General features: G+C 49.8%; 1 protein-coding gene across 2 annotated transcripts in view; it reads right to left on the reverse strand.

Annotated features, from left to right (window-relative positions):
* Window positions 1-21,527, reverse strand: part of LOC140128067 (cytokine receptor common subunit beta-like) — a 69,977-nt gene that overhangs the window by 5,519 nt on the left and 42,931 nt on the right. The window contains exons 7-11 of one of the 2 annotated variants that reach the window (XM_072149439.1): window positions 20,499-20,650; window positions 19,793-19,997; window positions 16,903-16,993; window positions 3,271-3,346; window positions 2,248-2,309 (exon numbers count right to left, since the gene is read on the reverse strand). In XM_072149439.1, the coding sequence (XP_072005540.1) occupies window positions 2,248-2,309; window positions 3,271-3,346; window positions 16,903-16,993; window positions 19,793-19,997; window positions 20,499-20,650 (586 nt within the window). Of the gene's footprint in view, window positions 1-2,247; window positions 2,343-3,270; window positions 3,347-16,902; window positions 16,994-19,792; window positions 19,998-20,498; window positions 20,651-21,527 lie in introns of both variants that reach the window. The other variant, XM_072149438.1, reaches the window with a different exon arrangement.

Consider the following 21,527-nt stretch of genomic DNA (forward strand, 5'->3'; position numbering starts at 1 on the left):
ACCATCACCATAGACAGGGGGCATCCTCTACACCTAGAGGAGAGGAGGTTCTACCATCACCATAGACAGGGGCATCCTCTACACCTAGAGGAGAGGCTGTTCTACCATCACCATAGACAGGGGGCATCCTCTACACCTAGAGGAGAGGCGGTTCTACCACAACCATAGACAGGTGGTATCCTCTACACCTAGAGGAGAGGCGGTTCTACCATAGACAGGGGGCATCTTCTACACCTAGAGGAGAGGCGGTTCTACCATCGCCATAGACAGGGGGCATCCTCTACACCTAGAGGAGAGGCTGTTCTACCATCACCATAGACAGGAGGCATCCTCTACACCTACAGGAGAGGCTGTTCTACCATCACCATAGACAGGGGGCATCCTCTACACCTAGAGGAGAGGACGTTCTACCATCACCATAGACAGGAGGCATCCTCTACACCTAGAGGAGAGGAGGTTCTACCATCACCATAGACAGGGGCATCCTCTACACCTAGAGGAGAGGCTGTTCTACCATCACCATAGACAGGGGGCATCCTCTACACCTAGAGGAGAGGCGGTTCTACCATAACCATAGACAGGTGGCATCCTCTACACCTAGAGGAGAGGCGGTTCTACCATAGACAGGGGGCATCTTCTACACCTAGAGGAGAGGCGGTTCTACCATCACCATAGACAGGGGGCATCCTCTACACCTAGAGGAGAGGCTGTTCTACCATCACCATAGACAGGAGGCATCCTCTACACCTACAGGAGAGGCTGTTCTACCATCACCATAGACAGGGGGCATCCTCTACACCTAGAGGAGAGGACGTTCTACCATCACCATAGACAGGAGGCATCCTCTACACCTAGAGGAGAGGAGGTTCTACCATCACCATAGACAGGAGGCATCCTCTACACCTAGAGGAGAGGAGGTTCTATCATCACCATAGACAGGGGACATCCTCTACACCTAGAGGAGAGGTGGTTCTACCATCACCATAGACAGGAGGCATCCTCCTAGCGCACAGGGGGAGGTCCTCGGGCCGAAAGGGACATGCGTTTCCAGAGAAACGCATGCGATCGTCTTAACAATCACATGCGTTTCCCTAGAAACGCATGTGCGTTCGGGCCGAGGACCTCCCCCTGTGCGCTAGCATCGCGTTATGACGGACGCCTAGCGGTAAGTGTGACTGCGGCCTTATAGGAACTAGGCTCTGCCTCAGGTGAAAAGAGCAAGCAATTACAGGTCCAGAGTATTAACTCTTGCAGGACAGAATCTGAGGGGTGTGGCAGACATAAACAAACATTAAGGCACAGTTCACATACATATTACCGCCACCTACGGATAGTGCAGTGTTTTGGCAGGGACTTGACAGGTATTTTGTATTTGTATGTAGGACCCTAATTTCTTGGTGTATAGTGATATTGTGAAGTCAGCAGTATCCCATTTTCAATGGACATCAATGGACCATATTTATGTACCGTATATGGTCCTCAATAATGTTATACTAAGTTTGGTGAGCATGATTCCCAAACTCAATGGGGCTCATTTACTAAGGGTCCGATTCGTGCATTTTCGTCGGGTTTCCCGAATTTTTCCGATTTGCGACGAATTGCCCCAGGATTTTGGCGCACGCGAATGGATTGTGGCGCATCAGCGCCGTCTTCCACGTGACAGAAATCTGGGGTGTGGCCGTCGGAAAAGCCGACGGATTCGGAAAAAAAACGCAAAATTTTAAAAAGACTGTTCCGTCTTCTCCTTTTCTGGCCTCTGTGCAACACTATGAGGTCACGCGGCCGGGATTCCAACACATCATAGTGATGCAAACGAGAATAGAGACAGAGACGGAGGTGCAGGGAGAAGAATTCGGGGAGGTGAGTATAGCATTTTATTTTTTCACTGAAGCCTTCTTATAGATCTTCATATAGATCTGCCATTGGAATCCATGCCTTGTTGTTGAGAACAGATCACAAACCATGGCCACAAAGGGCAGTTTTACATTGATAGCTTTGCACCCAAAAAGATGACCCTAATTTAAGACAAGTCTCTGTTCCATCCTTTAATAATAAAATTAGTTATAGTTTATACTGTTATTTTTTTATCAATAGCATACAACTGTGAAAAGTGTCTAGCATCAAGCGTGGTCCAAAAAGTTGACCATTTTTGTCCTGGCTTTCCATGGGCACGGGACTTTGTGCTTTATACACTAGGACAATCACAGGAATCTTCAAGCAATTCTGCTTCACGGTTTACATACTTACATTGTTATTTTGTTAAAGGGCTCCACGTAAAGATGGTCATCATGGGGGAAACCTGGCCCATTCTGCAAAGTTAGATAGCGAATCACTAACCTGTCCTGTACATAGACAATTTTATTAATGAATACCAACTTTTATCAACAGTTATAACAAAGTAGAGCTGAAATCATCATGAAATCTACCCTCAGAGCTACTGGTAATTATATAAACATATTTGAAGGGGATGGACTTAGATTTAATTACTCTTATTGTTGGGACCCCCAATGACCATGGAAATTAAAGGGAACCTGTCAGCAGGGACCTCATTTTCACTAAAGACAGGTTGAAGAAGCTTATTACACCTACAGTGCAAAAATGCCTCTCTGCCTTTTCTAAGCATTTGCCTTACAATATAATTGTCTGTTATAACTTACTCTTGCATCCTGACAAAATCCTGGGGTAGTCACAGGGGCTGGGCTTTGGTTTGAATGCATTTCAAAAAACAACATGAGACCTGTTTGACCTGTTTGAGCTCCAGGCTGTCTCCATGTTTGTGCTCCTGTATAGCTCTGTCCCTCCCCCACTGATGTCAGGCTGACCAGGCTGTGACCTCTGAGAAGGAACAGGAGGTGGAGCTGTACAGGAACACAAAGGTGGGGGCCAAGCTCTGAGGAACCTTGTTCTTGTAACTGGTAGAGGTCCCAGAAGATGGACCCCACCGATCAACACGTTTTTCCTTATCCTGTGGATAATATTAAGTATAAATATGATTTCAATTTATTATTCTAGTATCCAAAATATTATTACATTAATTGAAATGCATTTAACCGTCAGTAATTTTTGTAGGTGACATTTCAGTAAAACACTTAAAAAGCTTCATTAATGGCACCACCTTATTTTAAGGATCAGTAGCTCTAGGTCAGACCCTCACCCTTTGTTTAGCAATATAACTTTATCATCAATCATTAATTAAAATGTAAAATCCCTTCTCTTTAGATACATGTCAATCTTATAGCAAGTTATGACATATGAATGGTTTTGACTTACTTTTGCTTTTCGTAAACTTTTTACAATGGAACTTTTGCTGGGGTTAGGGATCCCATCATCCCACCGCTTCTTATACCTATAATAAATAGGCAAAGCAATAGAGAACTGAGATATTTCATTTATAGGTAAACAGTAGAGATGAGCGAGCACTAAAATGCTCGGGTACTCGTTATTCGAGACGAACTTTTCCCGATGCTCGAGTGCTCGTCTCGAATAACGAGCCCCATTGAAGTCAATGGGAGACTCGAGCATTTTTCAAGGGGACCAAGGCTCTGCACAGGGAAGCTTGGCCAAACACCTGGGAACCTCAGAAAAGGATGGAAACACCACGGAAATGGACAGGAAACAGCAGGGGCAGCATGCATGGATGCCTCTGAGGCTGCTTAATCGCACCATTATGCCAAAATTATGGGCAACAGCATGGCCATGACAGAGTGACAGAATGAAGCTAGATAGCATGTAAAACATCCAATAATTGACCCTGACACTATAGGGGACGGCATGCAGAGGCAGCGGCAGCAGCGGCAGGCTAGAGAGTGGCATGGCGACATACCCTAAATGGACTCAGGCTTCAAACCAATGGGTGGCAGAGAGGAACCAAAGGAGGTGAGCAAGAAGCGCTCAAATAATATCGGTACATGATAAAAGTTTGCCAGTATATTTTGTGGATTACACAGCAGGGTGGCGACAAAGTTAACATGGAAGCCATGAAAACAACCCAAAATTCTGCCTGACACAGCTCGTTTGATAAGGGGACCATGTATGGAGGCAGTGAACTAGTAGTAGATTAAAGGTGCTGCAGTTAAAACTATGTTAGTTGGATCTTGGCATGGAGCTGGCGCTCCGCTGCCAGGCGAGCTTTCGCCAATCCAAGCCCCTGTCTCTAGGCTACTCCCCAAACAGCACTTCTAAGAACCTTTTGTATAAGATCAAGTGTAGTAGCGTTCTTATAAGTTTGGGATATGGCGGGTGAGGGGAATGTAAACAGATGCGCAAGAAGTGCTGAAATAATATCGGTAAATGATAAAAGTTTGCCAGTATATTTTGTGGATTACACAGCAGGGTGGCGACAAAGTTAACAAGTTTGATGTGGAATGCCCTGTAATAGCTCTTGGGCGGTGTGCCTTTTATCGCCTAGGCTCAGCAGTTTGAGCACCGCCTGCTGTCGCTTAGCGACGGCACTGCTGCTGTGCCTAGAGCTACCGACTGATGGCGCCATGGCCACGGATGGTAATTCGGAGGAGGAGGAGGAGGTATACTAGGCCTTTGAGACCTGGACCGAGGTAGGCCCCGCAATTCTCTGCGTCGGCAGTATATGACCAGCCCCAGGGTCAGACTCGGTCCCAGCCTGCACCAAGTTAAGTGTAGTAGCGTTCTTATAAGTTTGGGATATGGCGGGTGAGGGGAATGTAAACAGATGCGCAAGAAGCGCATGATGCGCATGGAGCTGGCGCTCCGCTGCCAGGCGAGCTTTCGCCAGTCCAAGCCCCTGTCTCTAGGCTACTCCCCAAACAGCACTTCTAAGAACCTTTTGTATAAGATCAAGTGTAGTAGCGTTCTTATAAGTTTAGGATATGGCGGGTGAGGGGAATGTAAACAGATGCGCAAGAAGCGCTGAAATAATATTGGTAAATGATAAAACTTTGCCAGTATATTTTGTGGATAACACAGCAGGGTGGCGACAAAGTTAACAACTTTGATGTGGAATCCATGAAAACAACCCAAATTTCTGCCTGACACACCTCGTTTGATAAGGGGACGATGTATGGAGGCAGCTATATGGACGACTTTTGGAGGTAGCAATGGAGACAACGTGTGGAGGCTGCTATGGAGACAATTTAATTTGGATAGTGCCTGTATGTGGCAGTCCAAAAAAGTTTTCAAACCAGAGGAGCAGGTAGGTGGCCCTCCAGAAAAATGAAATAGATTGAGTGCCTGTATGTGGCAGTCCAAAAAAGTTTTCGAACCAGAGGAGCAGGTAGGTGGCCCTCCAGAAAAATGAAATAGATTGAGTGCCTGTATGTGGCAGTCCAAAAAAGTTTTCAAACCAGAGGAGCAGGTAGGTGGCCCTCCAGAAAAATGGAATAGATTGAGTGCTGTCACGGGGGCTCCCGCGATCCCTGTCTCGGATCGCGGGCGCATCCGTGCACCCCCGTTTGCCCCCGCTGCAGGCCCGTCGCTGGACTCACCTCTCCCGGCTCCAGCTCTTCCCCGGACTGCCGTGCGCGCGCGTCCCCGCCTCCTAGGGCGCGCGCGCGGCTCCTGCCAAAAATTTAAAGGGCCAGCGCACCGCTAATTGGTGCACTGGCTGAACCTCACCTTTAAGAATCCTGCCTCTTCCTGTGTCCCCTGCCGGATCTTTGTGCCTCATAGCCTTAGAGAAAGCTTCCTAGCGATTCCTGCGTTCCTGTGTATTCCTGCGTTCCTGTGTATTCCTGCGTTCCTGTGTATTCCTGCGTTCCTGTGTATTCCTGCGTTCCTGTGTTCCCGTGTATTCCTGTGTGTTCCCGCTCCTGTGTCCCGTGTTACCCGAGTTCCTCCGTGTTGCTGTGTTCCCGTTCCCACCTGCCTGGACCTCCTGTTGCTGACCCCGGACTTGGACCTGACGTTGCACCTCTGCCGCCTGCCCTGACCCTGTGCCTGGACCTGTCTACGAGATTGTCATCCGCTAAGGTACCTCGACCTCGGCTGCCACCGTGGGCTAGTCACACCTGGGAACGACCTAGTGGTATCCTGCCGCAGCAAGTCCAACCCGCTTTGCGGCAGGCTCTGGTGAATACCAGGTGCCGCTAGGCTCCGGTTCCGGGTGTTGGCTAGTTACATCTCCCGCGGTGGTCCAGAGGATCCACTGATCCTAACAGTAAGATCCGGCCATGGATCCCGCCGAGGTTCCGCTTCCCACTCGACCAAACTTTGCCGCCATAGTGGTCCAGCAATCCCGGGAGATTGCCGCTCAACGCGAACAGCTGGATCAAGTTACCACTATGCTGCAACAACTACTAGCCGCCCAGCAACAGCAACAGGTTCCCGTGTCTGCTCCCGTGGCTCCTGCAACCCCGGTCTGCCTTCCTGTTGCTGAACCACGACTACGGCTGTCTATGCCCAGCAAATTTGACGGAGACCCCAAACAGTGCAGGGGTTTTATTACTCAGTGCTCCCTACAAATAGAACTTATGCCTTCGCAATTTGTCACGGAGCGTTCCAAGGTGGCATTTTTCGTCAGTCTTCTCTCTGGGAAGGCCCTGGCCTGGGCCACTCCTCTTTGGGACAGAGGCGACCCGGTCACGACTACTCTTGCGGCTTTTCTGGCGGAGTTCCGGGCCGTTTTTGAGGAACCAGCACGGGCTTCTTCTGCCGAGACTGCGTTGTTGAATCTGCGCCAAGGCAACTCATCTGTGGGAGAGTATGCTGTTCAGTTCCGCACCCTGGCCTCTGAACTTGCCTGGAACGATGCAGCTCTCATCGCCACCTTTAAGAAAGGACTCTCGCCGCAGGTCAAAGATGCGCTGGCGGCTCGGGATCTACCGTCAACTCTGGGTGGTCTCATCTCACTGGCCACTCGGATAGATGTCCGGTTTAAGGAACGCGCCGAGGAACTTCGCTCTGAGCATCCTCAAGCTCAGGTAAGACGTTTTCCTCGCCTCGCACCTGGCTTCCAAAGACCGCTCCAGCCTCCGCCTGTGTCGTCTGCTGAGGAACCCATGCAGGTGGACAGAATCCGGCTCTCTCTGCAAGAGCGTTCCAGAAGACGACAGGAGAACCTTTGTCTGTATTGTTCCAGTCCAGGGCACTTCATCGGGACTTGTCCTGTTCGTCCCCCACGTCCGGGAAACGCCAGCACCTAGGGCTCTTGGGAGAAGCGTCCCTAGGTGTGTGCAAAGCTTCTCCACGTCTGATTATTCCTGTGCTCCTCAGCGTAGACACCGGCACCCAGATTCAAGTTTCTGCTTTCCTGGATTCAGGCTCTACAGCGAACTTTATGGACGCAGCCCTGGTCTCCCGGCATCACTTTCCAGTGGTTCGTCTTGAGAAACCATTGTCCATTGCCTCAGTCAGTGGCCAGATCCTTTCCGTGCCCATCCGGTTTCGCACGGAACCCCTGCTTCTGCAAGTTGGAGCCTTGCATAAAGAAAGACTTTCTTTTTTTGTACTGCCCCAAAGCACTTCCACCCTCCTGTTGGGTCTCCCCTGGTTGCAGCAACATGCCCCTGTGCTGGACTGGTCCTCTGGGGAGATTCTCCGTTGGGGCCCGGCTTGTTCTTCTCATTGTATGGATGTCCCTCGTCCGCTCTCTGTCTGGACTTCCACCTTGTCTCCCAAGCCCCTGGAGGGGCTTCCCGCTCCATACTTGGATTTCGCAGATGTGTTCTCCAAGAAACAGGCAGAGACTCTTCCTCCACATCGTCCCTATGAATGCCCCATCGACTTGCTGCCCGGCTCTTCTCCTCCACGGGGTCGGGTGTACCCGCTCTCGGTACCCGAAACAGCCGCCATGTCTGAATATATTAAGGAAAATCTGCAAAGAGGTTTCATACGTAAATCCTCCTCTCCAGCTGGCGCAGGTTTCTTTTTTGTCACCAAGAAAGATGGCTCTCTTCGCCCCTGTATAGACTATTGCGGTCTTAACAAAGTCACCGTTAAGAATCGCTACCCCTTGCCGCTGATCACGGAGTTGTTTGATCGTCTACGGGGCGCGAGAGTCTTTACCAAGTTGGATCTTCGTGGTGCCTACAATCTTATTCGCATCAGGAAGGGTGACGAGTGGAAGACTGCCTTTAACACCCGTGATGGGCATTTTGAATATTTAGTTATGCCCTTTGGACTTTGCAATGCACCAGCCGTTTTCCAGGAATTCGTTAATGATATCTTCAGGGACTTATTGTACAGCTGTGTTGTGGTTTACCTGGATGACATCCTCGTGTTTTCTGCTGATCTCGAGTCCCATCAGTCCCATGTACGGCAAGTGCTCGGTCGCCTCAGGACTAACCATCTCTATGCCAAACTGGAAAAATGCCACTTTCATCAAAGGAGCCTTCCATTCCTTGGCTACATTATTTCCGACAGAGGCCTGCAGATGGATCCTGCTAAACTATCTGCAGTTCTTCAGTGGCCACGCCCAGTGGGACTGCGTGCTATCCAAAGATTCCTGGGCTTTGCCAATTATTATAGGCAATTCATTCCACATTTTTCTTCCCTGGTAGCTCCACTGGTGGCGCTAACAAAGAAAGGTGTCAATTCTCGTCTCTGGCCCCCTGCGGCTGAGGAGGCCTTCACGAGATTAAAGACGGCGTTTTCCTCTGCATCTGTTCTTACCAGACCTGATACCGAGAAGCCATTCTTTCTGGAAGTCGATGCCTCTTCCGTAGGAGCTGGAGCGGTTCTTACCCAGAAGGGGCCGAGGGGCCGAACTCTCTCCTGTGGCTTCTTCTCCAAAACATTTTCCTCCGCAGAGAGAAATTATTCTATAGGGGATCGTGAGCTTCTGGCTATCAAGCTTGCCTTGGAGGAATGGCGTCATCTACTGGAGGGAGCTCGATTTCCAGTCAGTATTTTCACGGACCACAAGAACCTTCAGTACCTGCAGACAGCTCAACGGTTGAACCCACGTCAAGCCCGGTGGTCCCTATTCTTTTCCCGTTTTGACTTCCAGATCCATTTTCGCCCAGCCGAGAAAAACATCAAGGCTGACGCCCTGTCACGTGCTTCCGATGTTATGGGGGAGGACTATGCTCCGAGACACATCATTCCTCCAGAGCGGCTTGTGCTGGCAGCGCCGGTGGACCTTCGGCAGTTACCTCCCGGCAAGACTTATGTACGACCTGGACTTCGAAAGAGGATCCTGACCTGGGGACATTCTTCTCGAGTGGCTGGGCACCCTGGGGTGCAGCGCTCTGTGGCCCTGATTTCCCGTTTCTATTGGTGGCCTGATTTGGTCAAGGATGTTCGGGATTTTGTGCGGTCTTGTGCCTCTTGTGCTCGCAATAAGCCCTCACGACAAAAACCAGCTGGTCTTCTGTTGCCGTTACCCGTGCCTACCTGCCCGTGGTCTCACGTGGCTATGGACTTCATTACTGATCTGCCGCCATCATTTGGCAATACCGTTATCTGGGTGGTAACAGACCGCTTCTCTAAGATGTCCCATTTTGTCCCTCTACCAGGTTTGCCTTCTGCCCCACGTCTTGCCAGTCTCTTCTTCCAGCACATCTTCCGGCTTCATGGCCTTCCCCGGCACATTGTTTCTGATCGAGGTGTTCAGTTCGTGTCCAAGTTCTGGAGATCTCTGTGCAATCAGCTGCAAGTGAAATTGGACTTTTCCTCTGCCTATCATCCTCAGTCCAACGGCCAAGTAGAGAGGGTGAATCAGACTTTGGGATGCTATCTCCGCCACTTTGTGTCCGCTCGTCAGGATGACTGGGCTTCTCTCTTACCATGGGCGGAGTTTTCCTACAATTCCCTGGACTCCACTTCTGCTGGTTCTGCTCCCTTCTTTATTAATTACGGACTGCACCCACGGCCTCCTCTTCCGTTACCTGTGTCTGCAGATGTTCCTGCTGTGGAGGACTTGGTACAGGATCTAAAAGCCATCTGGGAACAAGTCCGTACCTCATTGCTCCAAACCTCTGCCAAGACCAAGCATCAAGCGGACAAGAAACGTCGGCCTTTTCCTGTCTTAGCTCCTGGTGACAGGGTCTGGTTATCCTCAAGGTACGTCCGACTGAAGATCCCTGGCTACAAATTGGGACCCCGGTTCTTGGGTCCATTTGAAATCCTCAGTCGTATCAACCCGGTAGCCTACAAATTGCGTCTACCTCCTAGCATGCGCATACCCAACTCCTTCCACGTTTCCCTCCTCAAGCCAGTCATCTTAAACCGCTTCACCCAACAAGTTCCTCTCCCTCCGGCCCCACAAGCGGACTCTACTGATGTCTTCGAGGTGAAGGAGATCCTGGATACTAAGACAGTGAGAAGTAGGCGGTTGTTTCTGGTAGACTGGAAGGGATTTGGTCCTGAGGAGAGATCTTGGGAGCCAGAGGATAACATCTTGGACAAGAGCCTGCTCCAAAGTTTTCTCAGGCCCAAGAAGAGAGGGAGGCCGAAGGGGGGGGGTACTGTCACGGGTGCTCCCGCGATCCCTGTCTCGGATCGCGGGCGCATCCGTGCACCCCCGTTTGCCCCCGCTGCAGGCCCGTCGCTGGACTCACCTCTTCCGGCTCCAGCTCTTCCCCGGACTGCCGTGCGCGCGCGTCCCCGCCTCCTAGGGCGCGCGCGCGGCTCCTGCCGAAAATTTAAAGGGCCAGCGCACCGCTAATTGGTGCACTGGCTGAACCTCACCTTTAAGAATCCTGCCTCTTCCTGTGTCCCCTGCCGGATCTTTGTGCCTCATAGCCTTAGAGAAAGCTTCCTAGCGATTCCTGCGTTCCTGTGTATTCCTGCGTTCCTATGTATTCCTGCGTTCCTGTGTATTCCTGCGTTCCTGTGTATTCCTGCGTTCCTGTGTATTCCTGTGTTCCCGTGTATTCCTGTGTGTTCCCGCTCCTGTGTCCCGTGTTACCCGAGTTCCTCCGTGTTGCTGTGTTCCCGTTCCCACCTGCCTGGACCTCCTGTTGCTGACCCCGGACTTGGACCTGACGTTGCACCTCTGCCGCCTGCCCTGACCCTGTGCCTGGACCTGTCTACGAGATTGTCATCCGCTAAGGTACCTCGACCTCGGCTGCCACCGTGGGCTAGTCACACCTGGGAACGACCTAGTGGTATCCTGCCGCAGCAAGTCCAACCCGCTTTGCGGCGGGCTCTGGTGAATACCAGGTGCCGCTAGGCTCCGGTTCCGGGTGTTGGCTAGTTACATCTCCCGCGGTGGTCCAGAGGATCCACTGATCCTAACAAGTGCCTGTATGTGGCAGTCCAAAAAAGTTTTCAAACCAGAGGAGCAGGTAGGTGGCCCTCCAGAAAAATGGAATAGATTGAGTGCCTGTATGTGGCAGTCCAAAAAAGTTTTCAAACCAGAGGAGCATGTAGGTGGCCCTCCAGTAAAATGGAATAGATTGAGTGCCTGTATGTGGCAGTCCAAAAAAGTTTTCAAACCAGAGGAGCAGGTAGGTGGCCCTCCAGAAAAATGGAATAGATTGAGTGCCTGTATGTGGCAGTCCAAAAAAGTTTTCAAACCAGAGGAGCAGGTAGGTGGCCCTCCAGAAAAATTGAATAGATTGAGTGCCTGTATGTGGCACTCCCAAAAATTGTTTAAAACAGAGGACCGGGTCGGTGGCCCTCCAGAAAAATTAAATGCATAAAGTACTATAGCTAGAGCCAGTGGGCCCTGTCAAAAAATAGCCAGTTTCCTCTGCTTTACTGTACAAAGAGGAGGAGAAGGAGGAACATGAGGAGGAGGAGGAGTGGATAAATTATTCAGGTTGAGCTTCCTTCACCTGGTGGAGATTGGAAATTATGAGAAATCCAGGCTTTATTCATCTTAATAAGCGTCAGCCTGTCAGCGCTGTCAGTCGACAGGCGTGTACGCTTATCGGTGATGATGCCACCAGCTGCACTGAAAACCCGCTCGGACAAGACGCTAGCGGCAGGGCAGGCAAGAACCTCCAAGGCATACAGCGCCAGTTCGTGCCACATGTCCAGCTTTGAAACCCAGTAGTTGTAGGGAGCTGTGTGATCATTTAGGACGATGGTATGGTCAGCTACGTACTCCCTCACCATCTTTCTGTAAAGATCAGCCCTACTCTGCCGAGACTGGGGACAGGTGACAGTGTCTTGCTGGGGTGACATAAAGCTGGCAAAAGCCTTGTAAAGCGTACCCTTGCCAGTGCTGGACAAGCTGCCTGCTCGCCTACTCTCCCTCGCTACTTGTCCCGCAGAACTACGCACTCTGCCGCTAGCGCTGTCAGAAGGGAAATACTGTTTCAGCTTGTGCACCAGGGCCTGCTGGTATTCATGCATTCTCACACTCCTTTCCTCTCCAGGGATGAGAGTGGAAAGATTTTGCTTGTACCGTGGGTCCAGGAGAGTGAACACCCAGTAATCGGTGCTGGAATAAATTCTTTGAACGCGAGGGTCACGGGATAGGCAGCCTAGCATGAAATCTGCCATATGCGCCAGAGTACCAATGCGTAAGAATTCACTCCCCTCACTGGCCTGACTGTCCATTTCCTCCTCCTCCAACTCCTCCAACTCCTCTTCTTCTGCCCATACACGCTGAACAGTGAAGGACTCAACAATGGTCCCCTCTTGTGTCTCGCCAACATTCTCCTCCTCTTCCTCCTCATCCTCCTCCACCTCCACCTCCTCCGATATGCGCTGAGAAACAGACCTAAGGGTGCTTTGGCTATCAACAAGGGAATCTTCTTCCCCCATCTCTTGTGACGAGCGCAAAGCTTCCGACTTCATGATGATCAGAGATTTTTTCAACAGGCCAAGCAGCGGGATGGTGAGGCTGATGATGGCGGCATCGCCACTGACCATCTGTGTTGACTCCTCAAAGTTACTCAGCACCTGACAGATATCAGACATCCACGTCCACTCCTCATTGTAGACTTGAGGAAGCTGACTGACCTGACTACCAGTTCTGGTGGAAGTTGACATCTGGCAGTCTACAATCGCTCGGCGCTGCTGGTAAACTCTGGATAACATGGTCAGTGTTGAATTCCACCTCGTGGGCACGTCGCACAACAGTCGGTGAGCGGGCAGTTGGAGGCGGCGCTGCGCTGCCCTGAGAGTGGCAGCATCTGTGCTGGACTTCCTGAAATGCGCACAGATGCGGCGCACCTTCGTGAGCAAATCAGACAGATTGGGGTATGTCTTGAGGAAACGCTGAACTATCAGATTTAACACATGGGCCAGTCTGCCGAGTTGCAGAGCCGCCACCAGGTTACGGCCGTTGTCACACACAACCATGCCTGGCTTCAGGTTCAGCGGTGCCAGCCACAGATCAGTCTGCGCCGTGATGCCCTGTAATAGTTCTTGGGCGGTGTGCCTTTTATCGCCTAGGCTCAGCAGTTTGAGCACCGCCTGCTGTCGCTTAGCGACGGCACTGCTGCTGTGCCTAGAGCTACCGACTGATGGCGCCATGCCCACGGATGGTAGTTCGGAGGAGGAGGTGGAGGAGGGGTGGGAGGAGGAGGAGGCATAGTAGGCCTGAAACACCTGGACCGAGGTAGGCCCCGCAATCCTTGGCGTCGGCAGTATATGACCAGCCGCAGGGTCAAACTCGGTCCCAGCCTCCACCAAGTTAACCCAATGTGCGGTCAGCGATATATAGGGCACGGATGATGTTGTCTGACACGTGCTGGTGCAGGGCTGGGACGGCACATCGGGAAAAGTAGACACAGGGGAAGGAGCAGTGGTGTGCACGGCCGGAGGTGAACGGGCTTGTTGCCACTGAGTGGGGTGTTTAGCATTCATATGCCTGCGCATACTGGTGGTAGTTAAGCTATTAGTAGTGGAACCCCTGCTGATCCTGGTTTGGCAAATGTTGCACACCACAGTCCGTCGGTCATCCGGTGTTTCCTTAAAGAACCTCCAGACTTCTGAAAATCTAGCCCTCGCCGCAGGAGCCCTCGCCACGGGAGCTTCACTAGTTGACACATTTGGCGCTGATGCACCAGGTCTGGCCCTGCCTCTCCGTCTGGCCCCACCACTGCCTCTTCCAACCTGTTCTGGTCGAGGACTCTCCTCCGTCTCAGAAGCACTGTGTTCACCCGGCCTCTCAACCCAGCTTGGGTCTGTCACCTCATCATCCTCCGATCCCTCAGTCTGCTCCCCCCTCGGACTTCCTGCCCTGACAACAACTTCCCCACTGTCTGACAACCGTGTCTCCTCATCGTCGGACACCTCTTTACACACTTCTTCCACTACGTCAAGAAGGTCATCATCACCCACAGACTGCGACTGGTGGAAAACCTGGGCATCGGAAAATTGCTCAGCAGCAACCGGACAAGTGGTTTGTGACTGTGGGAAGGGTCCAGAAAACAGTTCCTCAGAGTATGCCGGTTCAAATGCCAAATTTTCCTGGGAGGGGCATACTGGGGGGGAAGAGGCTGAGGTGCAGGAGCTGGAGGAGTGCCGATTTCGGTGACATGGGTGGACTGCGTGGAAGACTGACTGGTGGACAAATTGCTCGAAGCATTGTCGGCAATCCACAACATCACCTGTTCGCACTGTTCTGGCCTCAACAGTGCTCTACCACGAGTCCCAGTAACTTCAGACATGAACCTAGGGAGTGTAGCTCTGCGGCGTTCCCCTGCTCCCTCATAAGCAGGTGGTGTCTCACCCCGCCCAGGACCACGGCCTCTGACCCCTGCAGTAGTTGGACACCCACGTCCCCGCCCTCGTCCTCTACCCCTAACCCTCGGGTTAAACATTTTGAAAATGAGAGTTATAACTTGAATTTTTTTTTTAACTTTTTTTTGTTTTTTTTGTTTTTTTTTGTGTTTTTTAGTTTTTAAAACCAAACGATGCTATCATATTGCTATGGCTATTTTCTAGCCAAGTATGAAAGCACACTGCTATGCCAGATGAGATGACGCTGAGTTATGAAAAAAATAAACGTAAAATAAAAAAGGAAATGGCAGACTGTGCCTAATTGAAATACAACCCCGGGCCCTAATAAATTTTCCCACTTCGGTCTTTGCGATGGATATGTGCGTCACTAAGCGCAAAACACAGCGGTCGCAAGTCTCACTCCAAATTGCTCACAATTTGCTAGTAGATGCACTGCAGCAAGTACAGCCACCAGCAGATCAACCAGAAATCAAATATATATAACGCTACTGTAGGCGTAAGTAAGCCGTTTGGATTCTCCTATGGCTATTTTCTAGCCAAGTATGAAAGCACACTACTATGCCAGATGAGATGACGCTGAGTTATTAAAAAAATAAACGTAAAATAAAAAGAAACTGGCAGACTGTGCCTAATTGAAATCAAACCCCTAATAAATTGTCCCACTTTGGTGTTTGAGGTGGATATGTGTGTCACTAAGAGCTAAACACAACGGTAGCAAGTCCCCCTGCAAATTCCTCACAATATGGTACTAGCTGCACTACTAGTGCCAGCAAGCCCAGCCACAAGCAAATAAAAAAAAAAAGTATAACGTTATTGTAGCCCTAAGAAGGGCTGTTGGGTTCTTGTAGAATCACTCCTGCCTAACAGTAAGCTAATAGAACAGCCTAACGCTTTCCCTGACCAGCAGCAGCTCTCTCCCAAGCGGCATCCAGACAGAGAATGATCCGAGCAGCGCAGGCAGGGGCTAGTCTATTCCAGGGTCACCTGATCTGGGCAGCCAACCACTGCTATCTACGTGTAAGGGTACCACGTCATGCTGGGTGGAGTGCAGAGTCTCCTGGCTTGTGATTGGCTCTGTTTCTGGCCGCCAAAAAGCAAAACGGCGGGAGCTGCCATTTTCTCGAGCGGGCGAAGTATTCGTCCGAGCAACGAGCAGTTACGAGTACGCTAATGCTCGATCGAGCATCAAGCTCGGACGAGTATGTTCGCTCATCTCTAGTAAACAGTTATTTTATAGTGGTACAACTTTTTTGGACATTTTTCAAGTATATAACCTGATTTTTGATAACCTTTCTAATTAGAGTAGTTGATGTATTCTACATTTCATTGTGGAAAGATGAGCCTTCTACTATGAAAGATGCTTAAGTCATCATTGATTGTGGCATCTAAAGGTTTAAAGAGTTTTCTGGGACCCCGAGAGCTGCAAAACCAAGAAAAAACAAGAACAACTTCTGGTGCTCTGGTCCAGCATGGCGCCTCCCGTTGCTGCTGGTATTGGTCTCTGTTGATGTCTTGACCACAGAAACCATAGAGCACACTATCTACAGCCTCTGACTGACAATGGCTGGAGAGTGATAGGCATAAGTTCTTACTTATTCTCACAGTACCGGGGCCACTCTTTGAAAGAAAAAGAACCAGGACAAACCCTTTTAAAGTCTAGTCTAGAGCTTCCTCCAATTATGACTGTTCACGAGACAAGAAATCGTGTTTTCCCGACATGGTTACTGGTCTTCACGTGCCCATTTTGGTTTAGCCATTATTAAATCACAGCAGCCAAACGTAAGGCCCAGCAATCACCTGTTAAAGTGGTTACTAAGGGGTCATTCAAAATGTGCATTTTTCATGTGAATGGCTTATTGTAGGGCAGTGATGGCGAACCTTTCAGAGATTGGGTGCCCAAAATGAGACCCGAAAACCATTAGCTTTTCCCCAAGGGCCAACACGGCAATTTAGGCAGAAACAAACTTATTGCTACCAGAATCTTTGAACTCCAATCCGACCCTGTCCACACCTTTTTACTCTTCGGACAGGACCAAGCAGCACAGGATGGGTCACTTTAAAATAGCAGGGCGCTACTTGGACTGCCTGAGACTGCAGGAAGTTGCCACGTCTGGCAAACTCTGTTTGCCTGGGAGACAGCCCGTGTGCCCACAGAGATGCCTCCGAGTGCCATCTCTGGCACCAGTGCCATAGGTTCGCCACCACTGTTGTAGGGTGTACATGAGTTTTAGTAAGTTTGAATGCTATTGCATTAAGTAGTCGATTTCCTGAACATAAATAAAGCCTTTAGCCCGAAGTGTCCCAGAAGCCTTGCTGGACTCTACTTCTTTCCTGAAATACACTTACCTTACTAAAGCTCTGAACCCACAGAATGAAAAAATGACAAGAACAACCACAGCGGATAGAACCAGAATGCACAGCAACAGCGTGTTCGGGACTAAAAGGAAAAGGAAAATTTAGTAAAATCACTAAAACCACACTACAGATGTACATACAATAAAAAAAAGATTTTTAGTCGAGCAAAAATTAGCATTTTGCAAAGTACCAAACTATGATCTGGTCGGTAAACTACACAGAGAGCTTCCTGATCCAGCAGAGCACCTACACAACCAACTGGAGTGGAATACAGGTTATCATATACAAATAACCTTTCCCGTTGACATATATGACATTAGTGGTAATGTATGAGGATAATATTTGATTTTCAGGTTAGTCGTACTTTTAGACAAAACTTTCAGTGAAAAATCTGAAAATGGAGACATTGGGGCACATTTACTAAGAACAGTTCAGAATTCACTGGGGCAGATTTACTTAACCGGTCCATTCGCGATCCAGCAGCGCGTTCTCTGCGGTGGATTCGGGTCAACAAAGGTAGTTCCTCCGATGTCCACTAGGTGTCGCTGCTGCACTGAAGTCCGCCGAGGCCCGCCAGAATGCACTGAAGTTCACCGGCCTATTCCTGGTGAAGGTAAGCGCGAGTCCAGCAACACTTTTTTTTTTTTAAATGCAGCGGTTTTTCAGAATCTGTCGGGTTTTCCTTCGGCCACGCCCCGATTTCCTTCGCGCAGATGCGCCACAATCCGATAGCGTGCGCCAAAATCCCGGGGCAATACAGGAAAAATCGGTGCAAATCGGAAATATTCGGGTAACACGTCGGGAAAACGCGATTCGGGCCCTTAGTAAAAGACCCCCACTATGTGCAGTTAGCCTGTGTTATGTGCAGGGGGCACCAGATTTAGGATTTTTTGGCATACCGTCATGAATCTGGCGCCCATTGCACTGCTCCGACAGAGTGAACCACTTTTTTGGTATACCTTTAATATGCAGCGTGCAACACTTTTCTTTAGCACCTTGCATGTTAAATGTGGCTGAGCACCAGAATGCCTCTTCAGTGCAGAAATGACGTAATGCGTAGTGCAGCCATGACACGTGCGACACATATGTGGCACGGATACTTCTTAAATACCTGTGCAAACAGTTTGCACCTAAAAGAAAGTGCAAAATCCAACAGAAAACTGTCGCACAGCCCTTAGCAAATGTGCCTCATTGACCCGCATTTATCATAACTAGTACCAGTTTGCCTGTGTAGTGTGCAGGGTGCGACAGATTTAGGAAATTGGTCACACGGTCTTCATGAATCTGTTACACATTGGGACAGATTGACTTACCCGGTCCTGTCGTGATCCAGCGGTGCGTTGTCCGACGAGGATTCGGGTCCAGGGCAATGCATGAAGATCGCGTGCCCGAGTTCCTGCATGTGTTGCTTCTGCACCGAGGTCCGCCAGAGTTCACCTGCTTCTTCCTGGTGCATGTAAGTGCTTGATCTTGCGACACAATCGTGTTTTCAAATTCTGTGGTTTGTCTGAATCCTTCGCATGCAAGCTGGCGCCGATGCACCAAAATCCGATTACGTCCGCCAAATTCCCGGGGCAATTCAGCACAAAATGGAAATAGTCGGGAAACCCAGTGAAAGTGCGTCCGACGGACCCTTAGTAAATGAACCCCATTGTTCTGCTCTGGCAGAATGCACTTTTTTGGTGCACTTTGTACATACAGCAGAATTGTGGCACACAGTCCGACGGTCCACCAAAACGCCCCTTTTGGTGCATATTTTTTCTGTCTTCTCGGCACAGTGCATCTACAACACAAAACTTTATAACTACTTGTGCAAGCAGTTTGCACGTACTTTCTAAAGCAAAGTCGGACAGAAAACTGGTTGTCACGGGTGGTGGCTCACCCGTGCCGCCCTGCCCCTGCCAGCGCGCCGCCAGTGCATCTCACCCGTCCCGGCTCCTGGCTCGCTCCCCTCCGCTGTGCGCGCGCGTCCCCGACTGCTAGGGCGCGCACGCGGCACCTTCTCCAAATTTAAAGGGCCAGCGCGCCATTAATTGGCGCTGGCCATATTGCCAATTCTTCATAAGCCTGCCTCTTCCTGTTACCCTTGCCGGATCTTTGTGCCTCATAGCCTTAGAGAAAGCTTCCAAGCGAGTATTCCTGCGTTCCTGTGTATTCCTGCGTTCCTGTGTATTCCTGCGTTTCCGTGTATTCCTGTGTGTTCCCGCTCCTGTGTCCTGTGTTACCCGAGTTCCTCCGTGTTGCTGTGTTCCCGTTCCCACCTGCCTGGACCTCCTGTTGCTGACCCTGGACTTGGACCTGACGTTGCACCTCTGCCGCCTGCCCTGACCCTGTGCCTGGACCTGTCTACGAGATTGTCATCCGCTAAGGTACCTCGACCTCGGCTGCCACCGTGGGCTAGTCACACCTGGGAACGACCTAGTGGTATCCTGCCGCAGCAAGTCCAACCCGCTTTGCGGCGGGCTCTGGTGAATACCAGGTGCCGCTAGGCTCCGGTTCCGGGTGTTGGCTAGTTACATCTCCCGCGGTGGTCCAGAGGATCCACTGATCCTAACACTGGTGCAGACACTTTAATAAATGTAGGATTTTGGTGCTCCAGTCTTTATACTAACCCTGCTAGCAAAATGAGAGACTCTGAAGGTGTGTATGTGCGGCAAAAATTCAACAGTAATTTCATCTCTAGCCTCCTCCTGGGCTAAAGTAAAAGCGGCTAGCCATGGTGTCGACACACCCAGCAGTCTTGCTCCCCGCCATGTCATGCCAACTTTGGCAAGAGTATCATGCAAGGAAGGTGGAAAATCTTACAAAATTTTGGAAATGCGCCCTTTTACATTCCTTGTTTCCCAGAAAATAGGAAGTGTCACCTTTTACCAGAAGTTACCTGATTTAGTGTGTAATGTCTGCACAGCGCTCCATTCACTCCAGGGTCCCTTGTAGCAGTGTGAAGGATCATCTTCTTCCAACCGTACTCGGATCTTCACAGAGTAGCTACTACTGGGTTCTAGGTGCGTTCCCAATTTGAGGAGTTCTTGGGGTCCATTATGTGGTGTCCCTGTTTTGTTATGACCTGGACAGTCAAGAGTTACCTGAAAATGGATAAACATATTTTTTTGTATGTTACTAGACTGTGATTAAGACGTTACAATCATTTAATATAAATCCTTTAAGTGCACTGGGGGGGTGTCCTCACACTGCTGTGTTCTTAGCTTTTTTTCAGTGATCTGATCCACAGCCTCTCCCCTCTGCTCTGAGTAAAAGGCAGCAGGCTTCTGGTTGAATACTACAGCAGTCACTTTGAGACCTATAGAAACACTTTTGACCACCTCCAACAAGTGGTGGCCAAAGATGCGCACCACCTCTCTGTTTTTCATGGGACACTTGTGGGTCCCAATCCTGACAATAAATGTAATTGTAGTGATTGCCAGCAAGCAATTTCATCTCATTCAGAATATAAATTTATATTTATTTTAATACCTGCCAGAGGTGAATGAGAGCCACGGTATGGATAGATGGAAACATAAATTGGGTAGTGTTGGGTGGTGTTAGCCTCGCAAAACATATCAGTCACTTACTTCTATAGAACCCACCTCAGTTGGCTTCACTTCGTTGTCTCTCCAGTAACAAAGCTCATAGTGATATTTAAAGTCAGGCTTTTCAATTGGATCCTTATCCCAGCTTATTAAAAAAGTTTCTCCTTTACTTTTTTCATTGATGGTGAGGTTTCTGGGCAGAAGTTTTACTAAGGAAAAGTGGATGGAAGGTTGCAATAAAGCATGTGGCTACATATTGGACCAATAGATAAGTTTTAGCTCTTCATGGAGACATTTTAGAACAACAACAAAAACTTGTATCACCTCTTTACATGTTAAAAAGACTAACTCGTTATTAATATTTCTATAAATGTTACTCATTCTAGAGATGAGCGGATCAAAACTTTCGGTTCAGCATCCTTCGTTCGTCAGCTCCCCCTATTCCGGACATGTTTGATGGCATCAGTCATCTTTACATTCCTAAGAAACTAGGAATGGCTGTGATTGGCCTGGCCTGTCTACCAGGTGTCCACCAGACCAATCACAGCTGTGCCCAGTTGCTAGGGGGGTAAGGCTGCAAACAACGGGGCACATTTACTTACCCGTCCGAGTCGTAATCCCCATCCGGACTCTCCGATGATGATGCACTGTGCCGCGATCGACGTAGATCCTGTGCCGGATATCCTGCATGTGTTGCTTCCCCGCTCAGGTTCGCCGGCGTTCACCTTCTTCTTCCTGGTGCTTGTAAGCGCTTGGTTTGCGACACAAATTTAAATGTTAAATCACGTTCTAAGTCCAAATCCGTTGGATCGTCCGAATGACCCGCCCCTGATTCGGGTCGCGTGAAAGCCGGCGTGATGGCGACACAATCCTATCACGTGTGACACAATCCCCGTCGCAATCCCCAAAAAGTCGGGAAACCCAACAAAAATGCGGCCCCGGGGACCCTTAGTAAATAAGCCCCAACATGTCTGGGTTTGGTGGAGCTACGGAACGGAGGGCAGCGGACCTAAAGTTATGGTCCACTCATCTCTAATAATAAGTAACATTTATAGAGATCTTAATAATGAATTAGTAATATTATCT

This window comes from Engystomops pustulosus, chromosome 4 (assembly GCF_040894005.1).
Source record: "Engystomops pustulosus chromosome 4, aEngPut4.maternal, whole genome shotgun sequence".
NCBI classification, from domain to species: Eukaryota; Metazoa; Chordata; class Amphibia; order Anura; family Leptodactylidae; genus Engystomops; species Engystomops pustulosus.